This window comes from Salvelinus namaycush, chromosome 29 (genome assembly GCF_016432855.1).
Source record: "Salvelinus namaycush isolate Seneca chromosome 29, SaNama_1.0, whole genome shotgun sequence".
Classification (NCBI taxonomy): Eukaryota; Metazoa; Chordata; class Actinopteri; order Salmoniformes; family Salmonidae; genus Salvelinus; species Salvelinus namaycush.
In genome coordinates, this window is record NC_052335.1 from 18,129,665 (window position 1) to 18,149,028 (window position 19,364).

Genomic DNA, 19,364 nt, shown 5'->3' on the forward strand with positions numbered 1-19,364 from the left:
TCATTGTAAATAAGGATTTGTTCTTAAATGACTTGCCTAGTTAAATAAAAGGTTAAATAAAAATAAATAAAATCAGTGAGTGTCCTCAACAACAACAGCTCATTGCATCGCCACAATCCCTCAAATAACCATCCAGTGTCTACACTAACTCCATGTGCTTGGGCTGTAGAAATCACTGTTTAATGGGGAGGGTGAACCATGTACTGTATGACTATGCATAGAAGGGAGAGGTGTCACTGTCCACGGTCAAGGTGAAAAGCATATGTCATCCACAGCTGGTGTGTACTGCGTGTGTAACAGGAGCCCCCGCTCTGGACATAAACCCTCACCCTGCCTGCCCGTCAACAGATCATGGAACGGGGACAGGGGACATGAGGAGGGCATGCGGAGGGGGTGCTTGTTGTCTCCTTGTATTATTTCTAGTATGTCTATATTTAAAAGCTGGCTGCAAGCCAAATGGTGCACCTTCATATCGAAACCTAATGCTCCACAGAGGGCTAGAGCAGCTATTCTTAGCCCCTACAGGCCAACTTCATCCAAAATAGAGCAATTTTACCCCCTTTACTTTTCATTTCAGGAGCAGAGCAGTGACAGGTTAGATGATGAAAGTAGTTACAGGGAGGTGGTCTGTAAGAAGAAGCACATCTTGTGGTTTTCATTACTCACTTGAATTTCTTGGCACATTTGGCCTCTCTTATGTAATCACATTCCAGCGCCAGCTCTCTGCTCATCACCTCAATCAAATGCTCAGGGAAGAGACCTGCACGAGATTTAAACAGAGGGAGAGAGAGAGGGAGGGAGACGGTGAGCAGAAGAGAGAGAGAGGGGTTGATTATAATTTCTCTTTCACGCAGAGGCTCAGTGGAAGCCCTGACTGATGGGAACTAGTCACCGTACCGAGGATCAATGATGGTCTCTCTCTGCCGTCTGTGACACTGCATGTGTGTGAGCAGGATCGGAACAGGATGATAGTGTTTGCTTATATTGAGGGGAGGGGGGCTGGAAAATTCCCATTATTGTACGTAATGTGAGCCATGTCATGCTATGTCAGTTGTGTATAGTATGAGCCCATAAATAACCAATTCAATCCCTCCAGGGGTCGTCACCTTCAGGCAGCGCGTTGCTCATGGTGAGGAGGGTCATCAGGTTGTTGACGTCACTGTCGATGCTCTTAGCCACTCCGGGGTACTGCATGGGACAAACAGAGCAGGAGAAACAGCATGATAAAACAACCATGTTTACCAGTTTGACATAAACCTGCCCTGACGTGAAAACAAAACACTGCCATGATATTGTATATGGGACATGCTAATGGAGCACTTAGCTCTCTTGTCTATATACAATTTGAGATAAACCTATACAGTTTATAACAACAAACATGCTTTCCATGCTGTAGGTCTTTTGACTGGTGAACATGTGGGAAGAGCTTACTCTAATACAATTTAGATAAACAATACTGAGTTGACACGTAAGATTCCCATGTGCTTAAAAAGTAAAAAAATAAATAAAAGACTTGTTTGATTTCTTCTTGAAAAGACGAGCACTGCCTTCAATGCAGCCATGAGAACAGCAGAAAAGCAATCAGATTGCAGAGCCAATGCTGCTGGTCACTGTTGACATTCAACATCGGTCATCTCTACACTGTGGACTTCTACAATGTGACGATGCACGATACCTTTAATGAGGTTGTAAAAAGCCTATACTGTGTGTGTTAATATGAACTTGTACTATTACCAGGGGACTTTTTAGGAGGGTGCAACGCTACATTTCTATCTGAACGTTCTGTATTGTTTCTAAAAGATAGTCTGTCATATAGAGTAGGGAATCATGTCCGCTCAGCTCTATTCCTTACACTTCTATCTGTAACTCCAGAATAAGCAGCAGCAGGTTTCTCTATCTCACCTGGATCTTCATGGCCACCTCCTTGCCGTTCTTCATCTTAGCCAGATGGACCTGTCCGATGGAGGCTGCAGCAAACGGACGTTCCTCAAACGACTCCAGCTTGTCCCTCCAGTTAGGGCCCAGGTCATTGTTGATAGACTTCTGCAGGGACAGGAACACAACCACACATACACTGTTGAGGGAGCTGCCATTGGTATGTCTGTCACAGAGATGGGCGTCAGTCTTCAGTTATGGACCCTCATTAAAAGACTGGGGTTCAACAGATCTGATTTTCTCTTTTCTTACTGACAGACTAATGATTCAGAGAGCTGCGTGATACTCATTTGTTTTCTAGTACCTCTTTCTAGCAAGAGGCTAAAGGACTAGTGAGGAGGGAACTTAAGAGCAGGTTATTAAAGGTGAAACCTTACTGTCATCTGTTTGATGGGCATGAAGTCTGCACTCTGTCTCACGCGCTCAAAGATCTTGGCCAGCTGGGGGTTGATGAAGGCATCATCTGAAGGAGAAGGACAAAACAGAGAGATGAAAGTGTCAGACTGACATACAACAGTCAGAACAAAACATGAGACAAGCCATATTGTTCCCGTCTGTCAACCTGTTCATTACACTATGCACCAATACAGGAAAGGAAATCACAGGTCTTAAATCGCAGTATCCTGTTCAGTTCAACTCCAACACGTTGAGTAATAAATGAACAGGTCTATAAATCATCTTTAAAACCTTGGTGCCTCTGGGCCTTATCACAGTAAACAGTTCAATCACAGAGATTATCACAAGTCCTCGCCAGTGTTCACTAAACGTCTCTGGGAGGCCAACACATTTGGCACAGCAACAATCTTCACATAGCTTTAGCTGGCAGTGCCTTAAAACAGTCCCTCAGATGTATTATAGCAACAACGATGACTTTGCATGTTAACCAAAACAACGTGGTGGGAGCTGGGCTGCAGAGCATTGTGGGAAAGATCTATAACCGGGTCACCATTCCGACAACAAGTGGAAAAAGGCAGCGGAGGAGAATGGCATCAAACACAGATGAAATAGAACCCAAACCACAGTGGTCAGAGGGGACCTGAGGTCTTTGCTTTCTGATACTAATAGGGTAGATATTCCTGCCAGACCCGGCTGATTGTGAGTGAGGGTGCCTTTAGTATTTAGTTAAGCAGAACACTCACCTATTCTCTGAATCACATCTGTCGGCCTGTTTTCTGACATGAGAATTACTTCTCTCATTTAAGCGTCGGCTGCACTTAATAAATGGAGGGATCAACTGAAGTAATGGGGATTTTACCTTTGTCTTACTGTAAATTACAGTGATTATCGTCATGTATGTTTATCCTAACTTGGATGAGGACTGCTGAACAGACACATTTTTCTGTTATGATTAGACAGCCATTGATATGCAACAACCTTCCTAGAATACCAAGCCAGTTTGAAAACCAGTTTTATCTAAAATCATTCAACACGTTTTAGAACAAAGGGACATTAGCCTAGACACTATCAGTTTACATAGGGAAATATCAGTGGAAATATCAGAGGCCGGTCACTTCAAACTCGAAGGTCGCAGCTCTGACATAGTTGGTGGCTTATTTTTAGCCCTGGCAATGCCTTGGCTGTTGCTGTCCATCAATAGTAAATTTGGTACGTGTCACACAACTGACATGGGAATGGTGGGAGAATGCCATTTAAAATGTTTTATTTTTTATTTAACCTTTATTTAACTAGGCAAGTCAATTAAGAACAAATTCTTATTTACAATGATGGCCTAGGAACAGTGGGTTAACTGCCTTGTTCAGGGGCAGAACGACAGATTTTTACCTCCTCAGCTTGGGGATTCGATCTAGCAACCTTTCGGTTACTGACCCAACGCTAACCACTAGTCTACCTGCCGCCACCATTGCCCTGTGCATTGAGTTGCATTAATCTTATGCTGTGACACTGTTTACCAGCTAGCTGGAGCAGTTAGAAACCCTTTCTCCCCTATATCCTACACATTACAATGCTCAGGATTTGTGACACCATCACCATGGTGACCATGCAGACCTATAGGCAGGCTTGGCTGGGTAGCAACTACTCAAATTAGGGGCTTGAGGGGTAAGCTTCCCTCTAAAGCTGTACCTGCTTGCCAAACTTAGAGCACTAATCTGACTCAGCGCCAGGCAGCGCTATGAGAGGATAACCGCTTTGCGTGCCAACACTCAGAAGGGCGGGCAAGGCTGTGTGCAGGGGGCAATCTATTTTTAAAATCAGAACCCCACTCACATTCCCAAAAAACAAACAACCAGCCCAGATAGACAAGCAGACAAGTTGGCAAGCTAGGAGGCCAGTAAAAAGTCAATGTCAAGGGCAACACAGCAGGGTCCAGCCAGGCTAAAATAAGTGTTGTGTGTTGTTGTGATCTGACCGGAGGCCAGAAATAACTCTGATCTACAGAGGCTGGAGGGAGGCCCAGTAGAGGTTATGAAGATGACTCATGATTCCCGTGACACTAGGGTTAAGGGTCATGAAGCCTGCCACGCTGCAGCACAGTAGACACAGCTGAAGAGGGCAGTAAACAGAGGGAACGGCCCAGACACAAATAAAACATACAGGATCAAGGATTGCCAGTAGTCACCTTGAATGCTGAGCATCTGGCCCAGTTTGAGTGCGGCTCCACGGACCTTGCACAGCGTCCTGACGATCCGTTCTGCGTTAGCCTCCGACAGGAACGGACTGGAGTCCAGAACGGCCTTCTTGTCAGCTGAGGGGAGAAATAACAGTCAGCTCTATGCTAAACTCCGAGGTTGGCGTGGAAAATGAAGTTGTAGTGATTATCCTGGTGAGACGCAAACTAATGTTGAATCTCATGGGTTAGATAGCGGAGGTCTGGCTTAAGGGAGATAATGCTTTCATAAATAGCATCTAACGGCAACACTATTTACTCAAACCAGTGGTGATTCCTGACTGAGGAGAAGGCCTAATGCGGTGAGAGAAGTGTCACTTCCACGCTATTGATACTCTCTCAAGACATGGTAGAGAACACCAGCGCTCTCCTCACACCCTGTCCAGAGCACCCCATTCCCATCGATCAGAGAGACAACTAAAACGTGTTTACTAGAAGACTGCCGAGACGTGAATGTTTGTTTAGTCCATATTCTGTTATTGTATCAGCTTATACGATGTAACATATTAATTATAGAAAACAGGGCATTTTCATAAACCAACTGACTTGATTAAAAGCAGGCTAAAAAAATCTCTTTGCGTCCTAGGCTGTGTTTTGTGTAGCGGAACCAGTCTGTCTGGTTTGAAGCCCCCAGATGCCCTCAAGCAGGGAGAGAGGGGCACGCCTGCCAGGCAGCCCAGGTGGAGTGAGGGGGAGAATGTGTGTCAGTGGGCCACACTGACATCAACAGCAGGGCGTATTAAGGCTTTATGAGCAGCAGATTTTAAAAAAGGACTAAGCTCAGGCACACTGCTGCTACTCTGTCTGCTGCTACTCTGTTTCCCCACATTAGATCAAGATTTTCTTTTCTTATGCGCTCTGATGACAAACTATACCGTACCACTACATACTCACTCTGTATTGTGCAGAAATGGTGCTCATTTTAGAATGAATGTGCGCTTGAATACCATCTATGACTTATCAAGTTTGACTTATCAATCTTGATCATTTCTGATAACTTCTTGGATTAAAGGTTGATCTCAATTCAAAGCCCTAGATTCAATGTACTGTCCCTCTTCCTGGGTATTAAAGGAGACAATGAGCACAGTTACATGCACACAATAATATGACTATTGTTGATAGTCAGACTAATATAATAGTATGTTTAAAATGTTTACATGCTTTGCAAGAAGAACTATTTCCCTAATAATCCTCTTTACATGGACACATCTGAAATCAGGCTACCTGACAAGACTTTTGATATATGTAGAAAATTGCCAATCATGTGATTTTTTTTGGGCGAAGCCTATTTGATTTGGAGTTTGGACATATAAAGTTTGCATGGGGAAAACTATCGATGCGTACTTTTAGTTTTTCCAAACTCACTTCACTCGTGCAAAAGAGGGAGGCAGGCGCTACTGGTGCTGGCACAGGCGCAGATCAAATACACCACTGGAACGCCGATTAAGTGGTTTACATGTCCTAATAATTCAAAAGAAAACAAGGAGTTGTAATCGGCGTACGCTTACTTCGATTTTGACCATCGGCCGATTTTAAGATAAGCAGAGTAAGGTGTTTATATGGCATAGACAGCCTACCGCCATAATAAGTTTAATATCAAGTTATTATTGTGCATGTAAATACACTCAATGAGTACGTTTACATGCACAGTATAATTAAATATTAAACAGAGTATAGCGGTAGACAGACTATGCAATAGTCATATAAACACCTTACTCTGCTTATCTTAAAATCGACGGAAGGTCAAAATCGAAGTAAGCGTACGCCGATTAAAACCCCTGGTTTTCTGAGCAATCTTTCAAATGATTAGGACGTGTAAACACACTAGTCGGCGTTTCAGCGGTGGATTTGATCTGCGCATGTGCCAGCACCAGCGAGCCTCCCTCTAACGTGAGGAGATCAGAACAACAGAATGTATGCCTTTTAGAAGTCGTTTTCACTTATACATTGAACTCAGAATCAAACTTCCAAAAAATAAAATGGTCGCAGTGGTAGAACGTTTATTTTGATTGGTGATTTTCTGCCTTTATCATAGTACCATCAGGTAGTTGGATTTCAGATGTGTCTATGTAAAACAGGATTATTAGGGAAATCATTCTTCTTGCAAAGCATTATATTAATCTGATTATCCACAATAACCGTACTAATTGGCTCTGTGAATGGCTCTATAATGTCCATCTCCCCTGCACTAGATTAGACTGCTAAACCACCTCCACTTATTTTTTGTAAGAGCTAAGACCACACTCATCAACTGAGCCCAACTACAGTAGAGTCTAAGAACTATAGCCTAGTGTGTTCAACTACAATGAATTATGATAGGAATTATTATGCCTCTTTGCATAGGTGACATCATATCATGCCCTCGTACAATGCATGCAAATGAAATAGGTTACAATGTAATTCTTAGATTAATTAAATCATGTCAGACATGTCAAAGGGGCATTGCCTGCATGTTACTGCTGGGTAAGTGTCTAGTACGTGAGTGTGCAGGCTTGTACACGTAATGTGAAACATAAGCCCGTTTCCAGTTACCATAGAAATCAGTTTATGTTAAACAGTTACCGTTTTCCTCACTTGGCCTCATACTCTTCTTTGCTACCTCAGCCAGCGCTCCAAAGCCCAGCCCTACAGCAAGACCTGTAGACACAACCCACAGTGTTAACAATCACACAACATCCCATCCTGACATAACATGATGTTAAGATCTGGGTCATTCAGTAGGGTACAATGTACAGGACGTTCAGATAGAAATATTTTGTGTAGAACAGACATGGTTCTCTGTCATGTAGCATAAGGAATCATATCAGCTTTATATATGTAGGGTGTCCAATCAAAAATGCTTCTTTTGACAGATGGGTAAAATAATGTTAATTGTGCATTCGGAAAGTATTCAGACCCCTTCCCTTTTAATTCTAAAATGGAATAAAAAAAAAATGGCAATCTACACACATTACCCCATAATGAAGAAGCAAAAAAAGGTTTACAGACATTTTTGCACATTTAAAATTAAAAACAGAAATAACTTATTTACATAAGTATTCAGACCCTTTGCTATGAAACTCGAAATTGAGCTCAGGTGCATCCTGTTTCCATTGATCATCCTTGAGATGTTTCTACAACTTGGGAGTCTGCCTGTGGTAAATTCAATTGATTGGACATGATTTGGAAAGGCACACACCTGTCTATAGAAGGTCCCACAGTTGACAGTGCATGTCAGAGCAAAAACCAAGCCATGAGGTTGAAAGAATTGTCCGTAGAGAAAAGTACAGAGAGATCCTTGATGAAAACCTGCTCCAGAGTGCTCAGGAACTCAGACTGGCTCACCTTCCAACAGGACAACGACACTAAGCACACAGCCAAGACAACGCAGGAGTGGCTTCGGGACAAGTCTCTGAATGTCCTTGAGTGGCCCAGCCAGAGCCTGGGACTTGTACCCGATCTAACATCTTTGGAGAGACCTGAAAATAGCTGTGCAGCAACACTCCCCATCCAACCTGACAGAGCTTGAGTGGATCTGCAGAAAAGAATGGGAGAAACTCCCCAAATACAGATGTGCCAAGTTTGTAGAGTCATACTCAAGAAGACGCAAGGCTGTAATCTCTGCCAAAAGGTGCTTTAACAAAGTACTGAGTAAAAGTGTCTAAATACTTATGTAAATGAGATTTCATTTTTAATACATTTGCAAAAATGTCTAAAAACCTGTTTTTGCTTTGTCATTATGGGGTATTGTGTGTAGATTGATGAGGGGGAAATGTTTTGAACTCGTCATCTTCTCGAATCCAAAGGACATAAAACAATAAAGGAAAGACGGATATTGATTTTGAGACATGGCATTAATTTCCGATTATTTTTCGAAGATTTCTCACAAAAACAAGAGTATCTGTGAAATGTCAATGGAGCACTGAGCGTATACCAAGCTTTTAACATGTATGTCAGCTCGTTTCATGCCAATCTTGCGACCCCAAGAAACAACTTTGAAGACGACAACCACAAAATGTACAATCCTCAAAGGTTGTCACGAGAAACCTGTTCCACTATGTCAAAAGAGCCCGGTGCTTATTAATCAGCTGTATTAGGTTAATTAGGTTACAAAACCTGACTTTTAGGATATAATGTTAATGATATGTTAGAGAAAGACCCCACTAAACGATTCAGAACATTTACAAATCATATGTCTTGGTAAAATGTATTTAATAACATAAGGAAGTAAAATTTCATCACCAAAGCGCATTTTCGGCCACTCTGGGCAGAGTGAGTAGACAACCTCCTATATGTTATTTCTGTCTACAACATTCAGATGATTGTGCCCTCCTTAAGGCAAACCAGCCTTTGATATGTACATTTTCTTATTTTCCATATTGTACAGGTACACCTATAAATTGCTTCCCACAGCCTTTTGCTTCCCCATGATACATCAGTCAGGTCAAATCAGTTCCTGGTAGCTCATGGGACATTCACTTATGCCACTAATCTATTTAAGACACTGATGGAGTTGAGTTCAGACTTTCAGTTACATACAGATGTTATCTTAAGAAATTAACAGAAGTTTAGTATAAATAAACACGTAGAAGGTATTTTTGGTGTCAGTGATTGTTTTACCCTTTTTTTTAATAACAGTCATCTATTAAATAATCACCCCTTTTCCTCTTTGGATAGCACATCTAAAATCAAATCACAACAGCTAACTAACAGTGAAATGCTTACTTACGGGCCCCTTCCCAACAATGCAGAGAGAAAGAAAATAGAGAAGTAATAGAAAAGTAATAACACGTAATAATAAAAGTAATAATGAATACACAATGAGAAACGGTAACTTGGCTATAAGCATTGGGTACCAGTACCGAGTCCATGAACAAACATAAAATCCCTTTGCGATTCATTCTGGGATCGTTCTCTACTTTCTAGTCAATAAGCAAGTAGGAATGTGAGCACAGAAAAAGAATGTCTCACTGTACTGAGAATATGGTGGGCATCCATATCTACAGCACAGAATGAAGATCACAGCTCACTGGCTCATTCCATGGCATTTAAATGTTAATCAATAGTGCTGAGTTCAGAACACTTTATACCACAACCCACATGGCACAGAAACAGAAACAAGTTTGGGCACGGTTCAACCTTCCTACACTACACTAGTATGTTATATAACTCCACCGTGACGTAATACTCTCCATAAGAAATCACTGTGCACAAACCACCTGAGAACTCCCCTGAAATGCTGTTAAGTTAAATGTGGTCAACGAGCGTGCACCATTTGAACCAGTGACCTTTGATAGATATCCAAAACAAGTCCAGTCTTGTCCCCTTCAGCCAGCCGTACCTGTGCTCCCAAATACCACTGTGTGTAGTGTGTAATCTTGTCAATGATTGAGTAGCACTTCCTACACTGGAGAGATCCCTAAGGGTTGTTGACAGGACACAATTGATAGTGTGCATATATATATGCTAATCAAATCTGGCTTCAGATCATTTTTACTCTGAAATATGTTCAGCAACCGATTTGTTCACTAACGTTACGTTGTCCTCTAAATAAATCGAAGCGACACATTCAAAAAGCGTCACCATGATATTAGGATATCTTGTTTACACCCATAGACCCCCTCAGGATTGCTCCTTTCTTGGTAAACTGCATCCAATCATAGCTCAACTTCCTGAGCAGTAGCTGACTAAGTCCTTCTATCAGTCAAGTCAAAGAATCCTGCAGAAATTCAAAGGGGTGACACCGAGTTGCGCCATCAGCTCCTGACACTGTCATACCTCAAAGCTGCAGGCTCACCCTGATCACCTTACAGAAATAGATCACCCTGGTCACCTTACAGAAATAGAGAGTTTTGTTTATGGTGAAAAATAGATGGCTTGTTTAGGACATGACAATAACAGCGGGGCCTGGGGGTTCATAAAAAGACAACTGGTCAGACAACTTCTGAACATCCTGCTAACTTCAGTGGTAAGACTACAATCTCTCCATGGAAGCATCCATGTGTGGTGTTTCCTGAAGCATCATGAGTACCTGTCAAAGGGAACTGAAACTCAGAGAGCATGGTGTTAATTTATGTATCCATAATCCAACCCACAATAACAACCAGGAGAGAACAGAACAGGAAACCTGCATGGCTTGGTGTTCTCTCACATTGGTTCACCGACTAACAGACATCAGGAACTGGATAGCCTGTCAGCAGCTATCTCAAAGTGTGACCAGTTGATGGTCAGTCCTCGGGGGACAGTATAGCACTTTTCCCCTGGAGGAGCGGGCCCTGGGCTCGGTTGCCAGCCTACCAGGTATCCCCCTGAGCCATGATGGGGAGGGAGAGCAGACCAATAAGGCTCCAGAGTGCTGGACTGACAGGTGTCCGTCTATTGAGACCCACATCACTCAAATGCCCCCAAACCCGGCAACCCTGATTTCCAGCTGAATGATGGAGTGATCCGTCAGCAGATCCCTCTCCGAGACCCACCCCACCCCCCAACCTCCCATGATGCTTGTGGTAGTGCGGTGCCCTGACAGATAGAGAATGCCGGAGCTGGTCCTGTAATGTATACAGAAGGTGTCAGGGCCATGTATGGACCCAGAGGTGCACCTAAGTGGCTTTCCTCTCACTTGTGTATCGGCTCGCTGCGTGGATCTGATAACCTCCCAAACAGCCACAAAATGTGCAGCATGCTGGCAAAGAGATGGATGACCTAGGCCGGGGCCGGCTGTCAGTCCAGATCCCAGAGATCAGCTGTACCCAGGCCAGGATATCAGCTAGAGATGCTGCTCACATTAATCCCGCTACCTCCCTTTATCATAACATGAGCTCTGACTCATTCAGCCTCTGCTGCCTACATCTGTAGTGTTCTGTTCTCCTCCTATTCAGTCACAGGCCAAGGTGATGTGGTGGGACGCTCAGATATCATAGTGCTTACATGACAGACAGCTCGTTGCGTCCCATCTACAGCTGTAGTAGATGGAATACTGTACACACACACAACACAGTATATATTTATACTCCGGACTCAGACATTGCTCGTCCTAATATTTCTATATTTCTTAATCCCATTCTTTTACTTTGAATTTGTGTGTATTGTTGTGTACTGTTAGATATTACTGCACTGTTGGAGCTAGGAACACAATAGTTGTACTACATCCGCAATACCATCTGCTAAATGTGTATGCGACCAATACAATTTGATCTTCTCAACACCATATCAATACATCCATCCATCTACAGGTAGCCAAATAAAACAGCCTTTGATGACATAAAACACTGCTAAAACCATGAAAATAAATATCATTCACACTGAGAAAAAAACAGGAGCTTTCAGCTAGTGTAGTACAGGTCAGATTGATAACAGTAAAGGTGTCTCTCTGAAGAGCCAGAAGCTGACTGGCACTAGCAGACTAGTTAAGAACTCCCTAGTAGCTAATCTGCAGTCTGCTTTGCAGGCCTATTACTGGTCAAAGTGCAGATTAACCTCCAGGCCTCAATCTGTCCCTTTGGCTGTCAAGGGAAGAGGACAGGTCTCAGAGGAGAACCCACTAACAACCCTAAACCACAACTTATACATTACAGGATCATGCACAGAGCATCTAGAACTCGACACAAAATGCACAGAATGGGATTGATTGACACCAACATCTGTTCGCACCGTAGTCACAACACTCTAGACAACTAACCTTCACATCACCTAGCTCTGTCCAGCCACCCTAGAATTCTGGAAAGAAACAATACAAACTATCTACCCTCTTGGGTCACCGCATTCAAATCTCCCCGTCCCTCTGCCTTCTTGGAGAGCTCTCATCATCGACCATCCCCCCTTTATGACGTAAGAGGGTTCAAAAATACATGCTCTAATTGTAAATATTGACACTGGTTACAGCAACGATGGTCACTAAACGTTTTTGGGTAGGAGAGAAGGTTTGGCATGTGTTGATCAGTTGTACAATACTTTTCCTTTAATGTGATGTTTGGATGAAATGAAAAGGGGGATAAAAGGTGAGCTCAAGCAAGAAACAAAGATGAAATAAAGCACCATCTGTCATTATGCTGATGTCACCAAATCAATATTCCCAAGTTACGAGGATCAAGTTCTTAACACTCAAAGCAATGTAGTCAACAGCAACATGTTACTGATCCAATAAAATGTTCAGTACCTTCCCCTCCTAAAAATACAACATAATACACTTGACATTTGTAAGAGCACAGTAGAAACCAAAATAATGTGAAGCCTTACCTCCAAAATTGGCCAGTCTCCCTAACCGTGTCACGGGTACCTTTCTCTCTCGTGCCCTCTCACTGAGCTAAAACAGAGAGAACAACACAATGGTAGACAAGATACACACTCAGCACATCTCGGAGTCACAGTTAACAGTGAGATGAGGTGTAGATGTACCATTTGTTTGTGTGGTTTCTCGTTCCTCTTGGCCTCCCTGGCCTTCTCCATGTCCTCGGCCGTGAGGCCCCCAACCCCCGAGCTGTCCTGGTGATAGGAGCGGTAGGAGCTATAGGATCGATAGGAACGGATCTGTCCTGAGAACTGGCTGCTGGGGTCCTTGTAGCCATCAAAGAGCTTGGATTTTACTGAGACCTGGCCATTGTATGTCCCGCTGGTCGCTCCGTCTGCGCTCTCTGTCCCCTCCGATGAGAAGCCCCCCTCATCCCGGAACCCTGACCCCACGTGTTCCCCACTGTCCATGTTGCTTCCTTCTGCTCCAGAGAAGTCATACTTGCTGTCCATGTCTGCTGGGAAGTCATCAGACGCACTCTGCTGCTGCTGCCCACCAAACTCCTTGAACAGATACACAGAAGTGAAAGAGGTCAATGAGGAGCTTGGTGTGGTTTCACTGGTATGGATAGGGCCAGAGTTTTTCTTGACCATGTTTCCTGACCAGGAAAAACTCAGCCCGAGATATTTTCAGGTCATCTGGTAAAAATAAATAAATTTATAAATCTGATCTCAAGTCAAACTGTATTTACATCCCAGCATGCTTTGCGGGGGCTTAGTTCTCCATTGTACTACTCCGATCAAATAACTCAGCCATGATAATATTCCAAAACTCTATGAATCAACCTTTTGTTGTGCTTAGTATAAATTAGATTAGGCACAAAGGAAGGATAGGAAGCTATTTGACACTGAAGCTCTGTCATCCATTTTAGATCTGGCTACTGGAGGTGTTGTCTGACAATGAAAAATACAGAATCTTTGTAACAATCACGGTTGTCCACTACCCCCATTCATGTCCTGCTGTGCCCACCTGCATCTTCTGCATGGCTACTCCCATGCTCTGGGCCATGGCCTGGGCTCCTCCATTACGCAGGGTGTTGGCCTGAGTCTCCATGATGGCCTGGCTCAGCTTGGTCAAGCCACGCATCACCAACATCATGTCGCCTGCCATGATGGTCTCCCTCACACCTAGAACAGAGACGTGGAAAGATTACATAAAAGGGGGTTACATAAAGTCGACAGTATGTACATACATACATACAACAGTCTGAGGCTAGATGTACTGAAAGTAGTCGTGCTGAAAGTCTTCTTGTATAATCTAAAGACAAACCTTCATAACAGTAAATGTCAATTCAATAGTGAATATAACAGCGTGACCAAGGGAAAGGAGATGAATCATACTGGTGGAATAAAAATCGTGTACGGTCACCAATGGCCTATCGGAGGACGTGAAAGTCACACCACTACAGGCCATTGGCTGAGGTTTAAGTCTCACATGCTAATAGCCAGCTATCAGGTCAGCACTGCTGTCAGTCAACAACTAGAGAGTGCCTGGTCGGGCAGGCAGCAAAACACAGCTGTTATCAACGCTCATCACAGCCAAGACAACCTCGCAAAGGTTAAACATGTTTTCACTCAAGGGGACAAACCTTTAGGTAACGACTTCCAACGCCAGGGCTACACCGGGAATAACAGGTGTTACGTTACAACAAACACGAGCATGTTTCAGCTTCACAGTAAGATTATCTGGAAGGAAACAGGAAGGCTTTGCATGGAAAGTACCCTTGCCTGGCTCTCAGTGCCGGACCTTATTATTCATTATTTTGAGATATATTGTAGTCATACCCGCAAGTATCTTCCAGCAGTGAGTGAAATAGAGAAAGGCCACTGAAAAGTGTAATATCTGCCCTTTTCAAATCTCATTGCTGTAAATTACATAAATCTCATTGCTGTAAATTACATAATTGGGCTGGCCTTAAAGGTCAGATGCAGCAATCTATCTCAATATCATTTCTGGGTAACAATTAAGTACCTTAACTTTCTGTGATTGAAAATCAATTAAAATGAAGAGGGAAAAAATTGCTTCTTAGTGTAACATGGTTGGTTGTTTCTCCACTTGACACTGCAGAAATAAGTATTCAATGTATTGGTTGGTTGAAGTTACATACAGTGCATTCGGAAAGTATTCAGCCCCTTTAACTTTTTCCACATTTTGTTACATTATAGCCATATTTTAAAATGGATAAAAAAAAAAAATAACAATCCCCAATCTACAATACCCCAGAATGAAAAAGCAAAAACAGGGTGATAAACATTTTTGCAAATGTAGAAAAAATAAATAAAACCTAATTTACATAACTATTCAGACCCTTTGCTATGAAGCTCGAAAGAGCTCAGGTGCATCCTGTTTCCATTGATCATCCTTGAGATGTTTCTACAACTTGATTGGCGTCCACTTATGGTAAATTAAATTGATTGGACATGATTTGGAAAGGCACACAGCTGTCTACATAAGGCCCCACAGTTGACAGTGCATGTCAATGCAAAAACCAAGCCATGAGGTCGAAGGAATTTTCCGTAGCGCTCAGAGACAGGATTGTGTCGAGGCACAGATCTGGGGAAGGGTACAAACATTTCTTTGCAGTATTGAAGGTACAAGAACACAGTGACTTCCATCATTCTTAAATGGAAGAAGTTTGGAACCACCAAGACTCTTTCTAGAGCTGGCAGCCCAGCCAAACTGAGCAATCAAGAGAGAAGGGCCTTGGTCAGGGACGTGACCAAGAACCCAATGATCACACTGACAAGAGTTCCAGTTCCTCTGTGGAGATGGGAGAACCTTCCAGAAGGACAACCATCTCTGCAGCACTCCACCAATCAGGCCTTTATGGTAGAGTGGCCAGACGGAAGCCACTCCTCAGAAAAAAGCATGACCAAAAAGGACTCTCATACCATGAGAAACAAGATTCTCTAGTCTGATTAAAACAAGCTTGAACTCTTTGGCCTGAATGCCAAGCGTCATGTCTGGAGGAAACCAGTCACTGCTCATCACCTGGCCAATACCATCCCTACAGTGAAGCATGGTGGTGGCAGCATCATGCTGTGGGGATGTTTTTCAGCAGCAGGGACTGGGAGACTAGTCATGATCGAGGGAAAGATGAACGGTGCAAAGTACAGAGAGATCCTTGATGATCACCTTCCAACAGGACAACGACCCTAAGCATACAGCCAAGACAACGCAGGAGTGGCTTCGGGACAAGTCTCTGAATGTCCTTGAGTGGCCCAGCCAGAGCCCGGACTTGAACATGATTGAACATCTCTGGAGAGACCTGAAAACAGCTGTGCTGTCCCCATCCAACCTGACCGAGCTTGAGGGGATCTGCAGAGAAGAACGGGATAAACTCCCCTAATACAGGTGTGCCAAGCTGTGTAAAGGGTTTGAATAATTATGTAAATGTGATATTTCAGTAAATGTTTTATACATTTGCAAACATTTCTAAATGGCAGTTTTTGCTTTGTCGTTATGGTGGTAGTGTGTGTAGACTGCTGAGTAAAACAAAACAATTTATAAATTTTAGAATAAGGCTGTAACGTAACAAAATGTGGAAAAGGTGAAGGGGTCTGGATACTTTCCGAATGCACTGTATCATTAAAATATTATGCAATTGGTCATGCTTTCTGATTGGCGGAGATCGCAAATGTAAACTCTCCCCAGTCTGATATTGACATGCAAGCGGTAGGTCACGCTCTGAAATACTGTTCACTACTTTCATATTTAAAATGTGTACGAGTTCACTATCTACATGTCCTGATGTGTGCGCACACACAGGATTTTTTATTTCAGCTCATGAAACATGGGACCAACACTTTACACGCATTAGCTCTCTGCTAATTCAGTTATTTCCATGGTAACAGACAAATCCTGAATCTACAGCCATCAATATTCTATCGTCCTGCACATCTTTTTTTATTTGTACTTTTTTCTCTCCAATTTCATGATATCCAATTGGTAGTTACAGTCGTGTCATCACTGCAACTCCCCTATGAACTCGGGAGAGGCAAAGGTCGATAGCATGCGTCCTCCAAAACACAACCCTGACAAGCCTCACTGCTTCTTGACACACTACTTGCTTAACCCGGAAGCCAGCTTCACCAATGTGTTGGAGGAAACACCATCCAACTGACGACATAGTCAGCTTGCACAAGGGGTCGCTAGAGCACGATGGGACAAGGTTAGCCAAACCCCCCCCCCCCCTTAACCCGGACGACTCTGGGCCAATTGTGTGGCGCCTCATGGGTCTCCCGGTCACGGCCGGCTGTGACACAGCCTAGGATCCAACCCGGGGCTACAGTGACCCTTACGCACGGCGATGCAGTGCCTTAGACCACTGTGCCACTCGGGAGTCCTGCACATCTAATATGCTTCCTTGTGTCTATCGTCAGGTACTTATTACATTTATTGTATTTTGTACTATTTTTGTCATTGTTATGTTTGACTTCAAAATACCCAGTCTGATATTGACATGCAAGCGACGACTCACGAATCTACAGCCATCAACAGACTGTTGTCCTGCACATTTAATGTGGTTCCTTGTGTCTATCGTCAGAGTAAACTACCAATCAACTGGGCTCACTGGCTGGACAGTCCTTTCTTTAAAAACACAATGCAAGAGAGGTACGATAACATCTGCTACATTAGCAAAGAGCAATTTCTCAAGAAATTATTTTGCTAGGACTGTCTGGTTGTTGTTTTAGCAAATTTATTGAAAATTAAATACAGAAATCTCATTTCCACACATATATATATATATATATGTGTGTGTAATTGACATCAGAGTGTTTTCTATCCAATGCTAAAAAGTATATGCATATCCTAGCTTCTGGGCCTGAGTAACAGGCAGTTTACTTTTGGCACGTCATTCATCCGAATTTCCAAATACTGCCCCCTATCACTAAAAAGATAGACAACCATTTTCAGGTCTTGCTATAGATTTTCAAGTAGATTTAAGTCAAAACTGTATCTTGGCCACTCAGGAACATTCACCATCTTCCTGGTAAGCAACTTCAGTGTAGATTTGGCCTTGTGTTATAGGTTATTGAATTAATCTCCCAGTGTCTGGTGGAAAGCAGACTGAACCAGGTTTTCCTCTAGGATTTTGCCTGTGCATATCGCCATTCAACTCATTTTTTTTACCTGAAAAACTCCTCAGTCCTTAATGATGACAAGCATACCCATAACATGGTGCAACCACCACAATGCTAGAAAATATAGAGAGTGGTACTCGGTATTGCGTTGTAATGGATTTGCCCCAAACATAACACTTTGTATTCAGGACAAAAAGTTAATTGCTTTGCTACATTTTTGCAGTATTACTTTAGTGCCTTGTTGCAAAAAGAATGCATGTTTTGGAATATTTTTTTGTACAGGCTTCATTCTTTTCACTCTGTCAATTAGGGTTTTCACCATGAGGCCCTAACCTGAGTGTTTTCCTTCCTCTCCAGCAACGGAGTTAGGAAGGACACCTGTATCTTTGTAGTGACTGGGTGTATTGATACATCATCCAAAGTGTAATTAATAACCTCCCTGGTCTTTGTGGTTTAATCTGTGTTTGAAATTCTCTGCTCGACTGAGGGGCCTTACCGATAATTGTATGTGTGGGGTACAGAGATGAGGTAGTCACTCAAAGATCATGTTAAACACTTATTGCACACAGAGTGAGTCCATACAACTTATGTGACAACAAATGTTTACTCCTGAACTTATTTATGCTTGCCATAACAAAGGGGTATAATACAGCTTTTCATTTTTCATTCATTTGTATATAAAAATAAAAAAATAACTTTGACATTATGGGGTATTGTGTGTAGGCCAGTGACAAAAAAAATCTAAATTTAAGAAAATTTTAAATTCAGGTTGTAAGACAAAAAAAATGAAGAAATGGTGGTGGTGTGAATACTTTCTGAAGGCACTGTATACAATTTCATTTCAAGGACGCCCTCACTCCGAGACTTTAAATCTGGAAACAAGGTCACCACCATAACTTGGCCTCATTAATTTGGCAACAGAGTATCTACTGCACACTAGCCAGCCAGACTTCCCCTGTACTCAAAATCACACAAACCACCCACACATTAGAGGTCGACCGATTATGATTTTTCAACGCCGATACTGATTATTGGACGACCAAAAAAAGTTGATTTTTATATAGACAGTTGAAGTCGGAAGTTTACATAAACGAGTTTTAATGACTCCAACCTAAGTGTTTCAACCACTCCACAAATGTCTTGTTAACAAACGATAGTTTTGGCAAGTCAGTCAGGACATCTACTTTGTGAATGACGCAAGTAATTTTTCCAACAATTGTTTAAAGACAGATTGTTTCGCTTATAATTCACTGGATCATAATTCCAGTGGGTCAGAAGTTTACATGCGCAGTCAACTTAGTGTCTTAAACAGCTTCGAAAATTCCCAAAAATGATGTGGCTTTAGAAGCTTCTGATAAATGATGTAAATTAGCCTGAGTCAATTGAAGGTGTACCTGTGGATGTATTTCAAGGCCTACCTTCAAACTCAGTTCCTCTTTGCTTGACATCATGG

The 19,364-nt window shown here is 42.7% G+C and overlaps 1 protein-coding gene across 1 annotated transcript in view; it reads right to left on the reverse strand.

The window, feature by feature from the left end:
* Positions 1-19,364, reverse strand: part of coq8aa (coenzyme Q8A, genome duplicate a) — a 28,850-nt gene that overhangs the window by 2,915 nt on the left and 6,571 nt on the right. Inside the window, exons 2-10 of the mRNA XM_038968382.1 lie at positions 13,797-13,954; positions 12,935-13,330; positions 12,776-12,842; positions 7,124-7,198; positions 4,514-4,639; positions 2,313-2,398; positions 1,903-2,043; positions 1,107-1,188; positions 667-760 (exon numbers count right to left, since the gene is read on the reverse strand). Coding sequence (XP_038824310.1) covers positions 667-760; positions 1,107-1,188; positions 1,903-2,043; positions 2,313-2,398; positions 4,514-4,639; positions 7,124-7,198; positions 12,776-12,842; positions 12,935-13,330; positions 13,797-13,937 — 1,208 coding nt within the window. The 5' untranslated portion in view covers positions 13,938-13,954. The remainder of the gene's footprint in view (positions 1-666; positions 761-1,106; positions 1,189-1,902; positions 2,044-2,312; positions 2,399-4,513; positions 4,640-7,123; positions 7,199-12,775; positions 12,843-12,934; positions 13,331-13,796; positions 13,955-19,364) is intronic.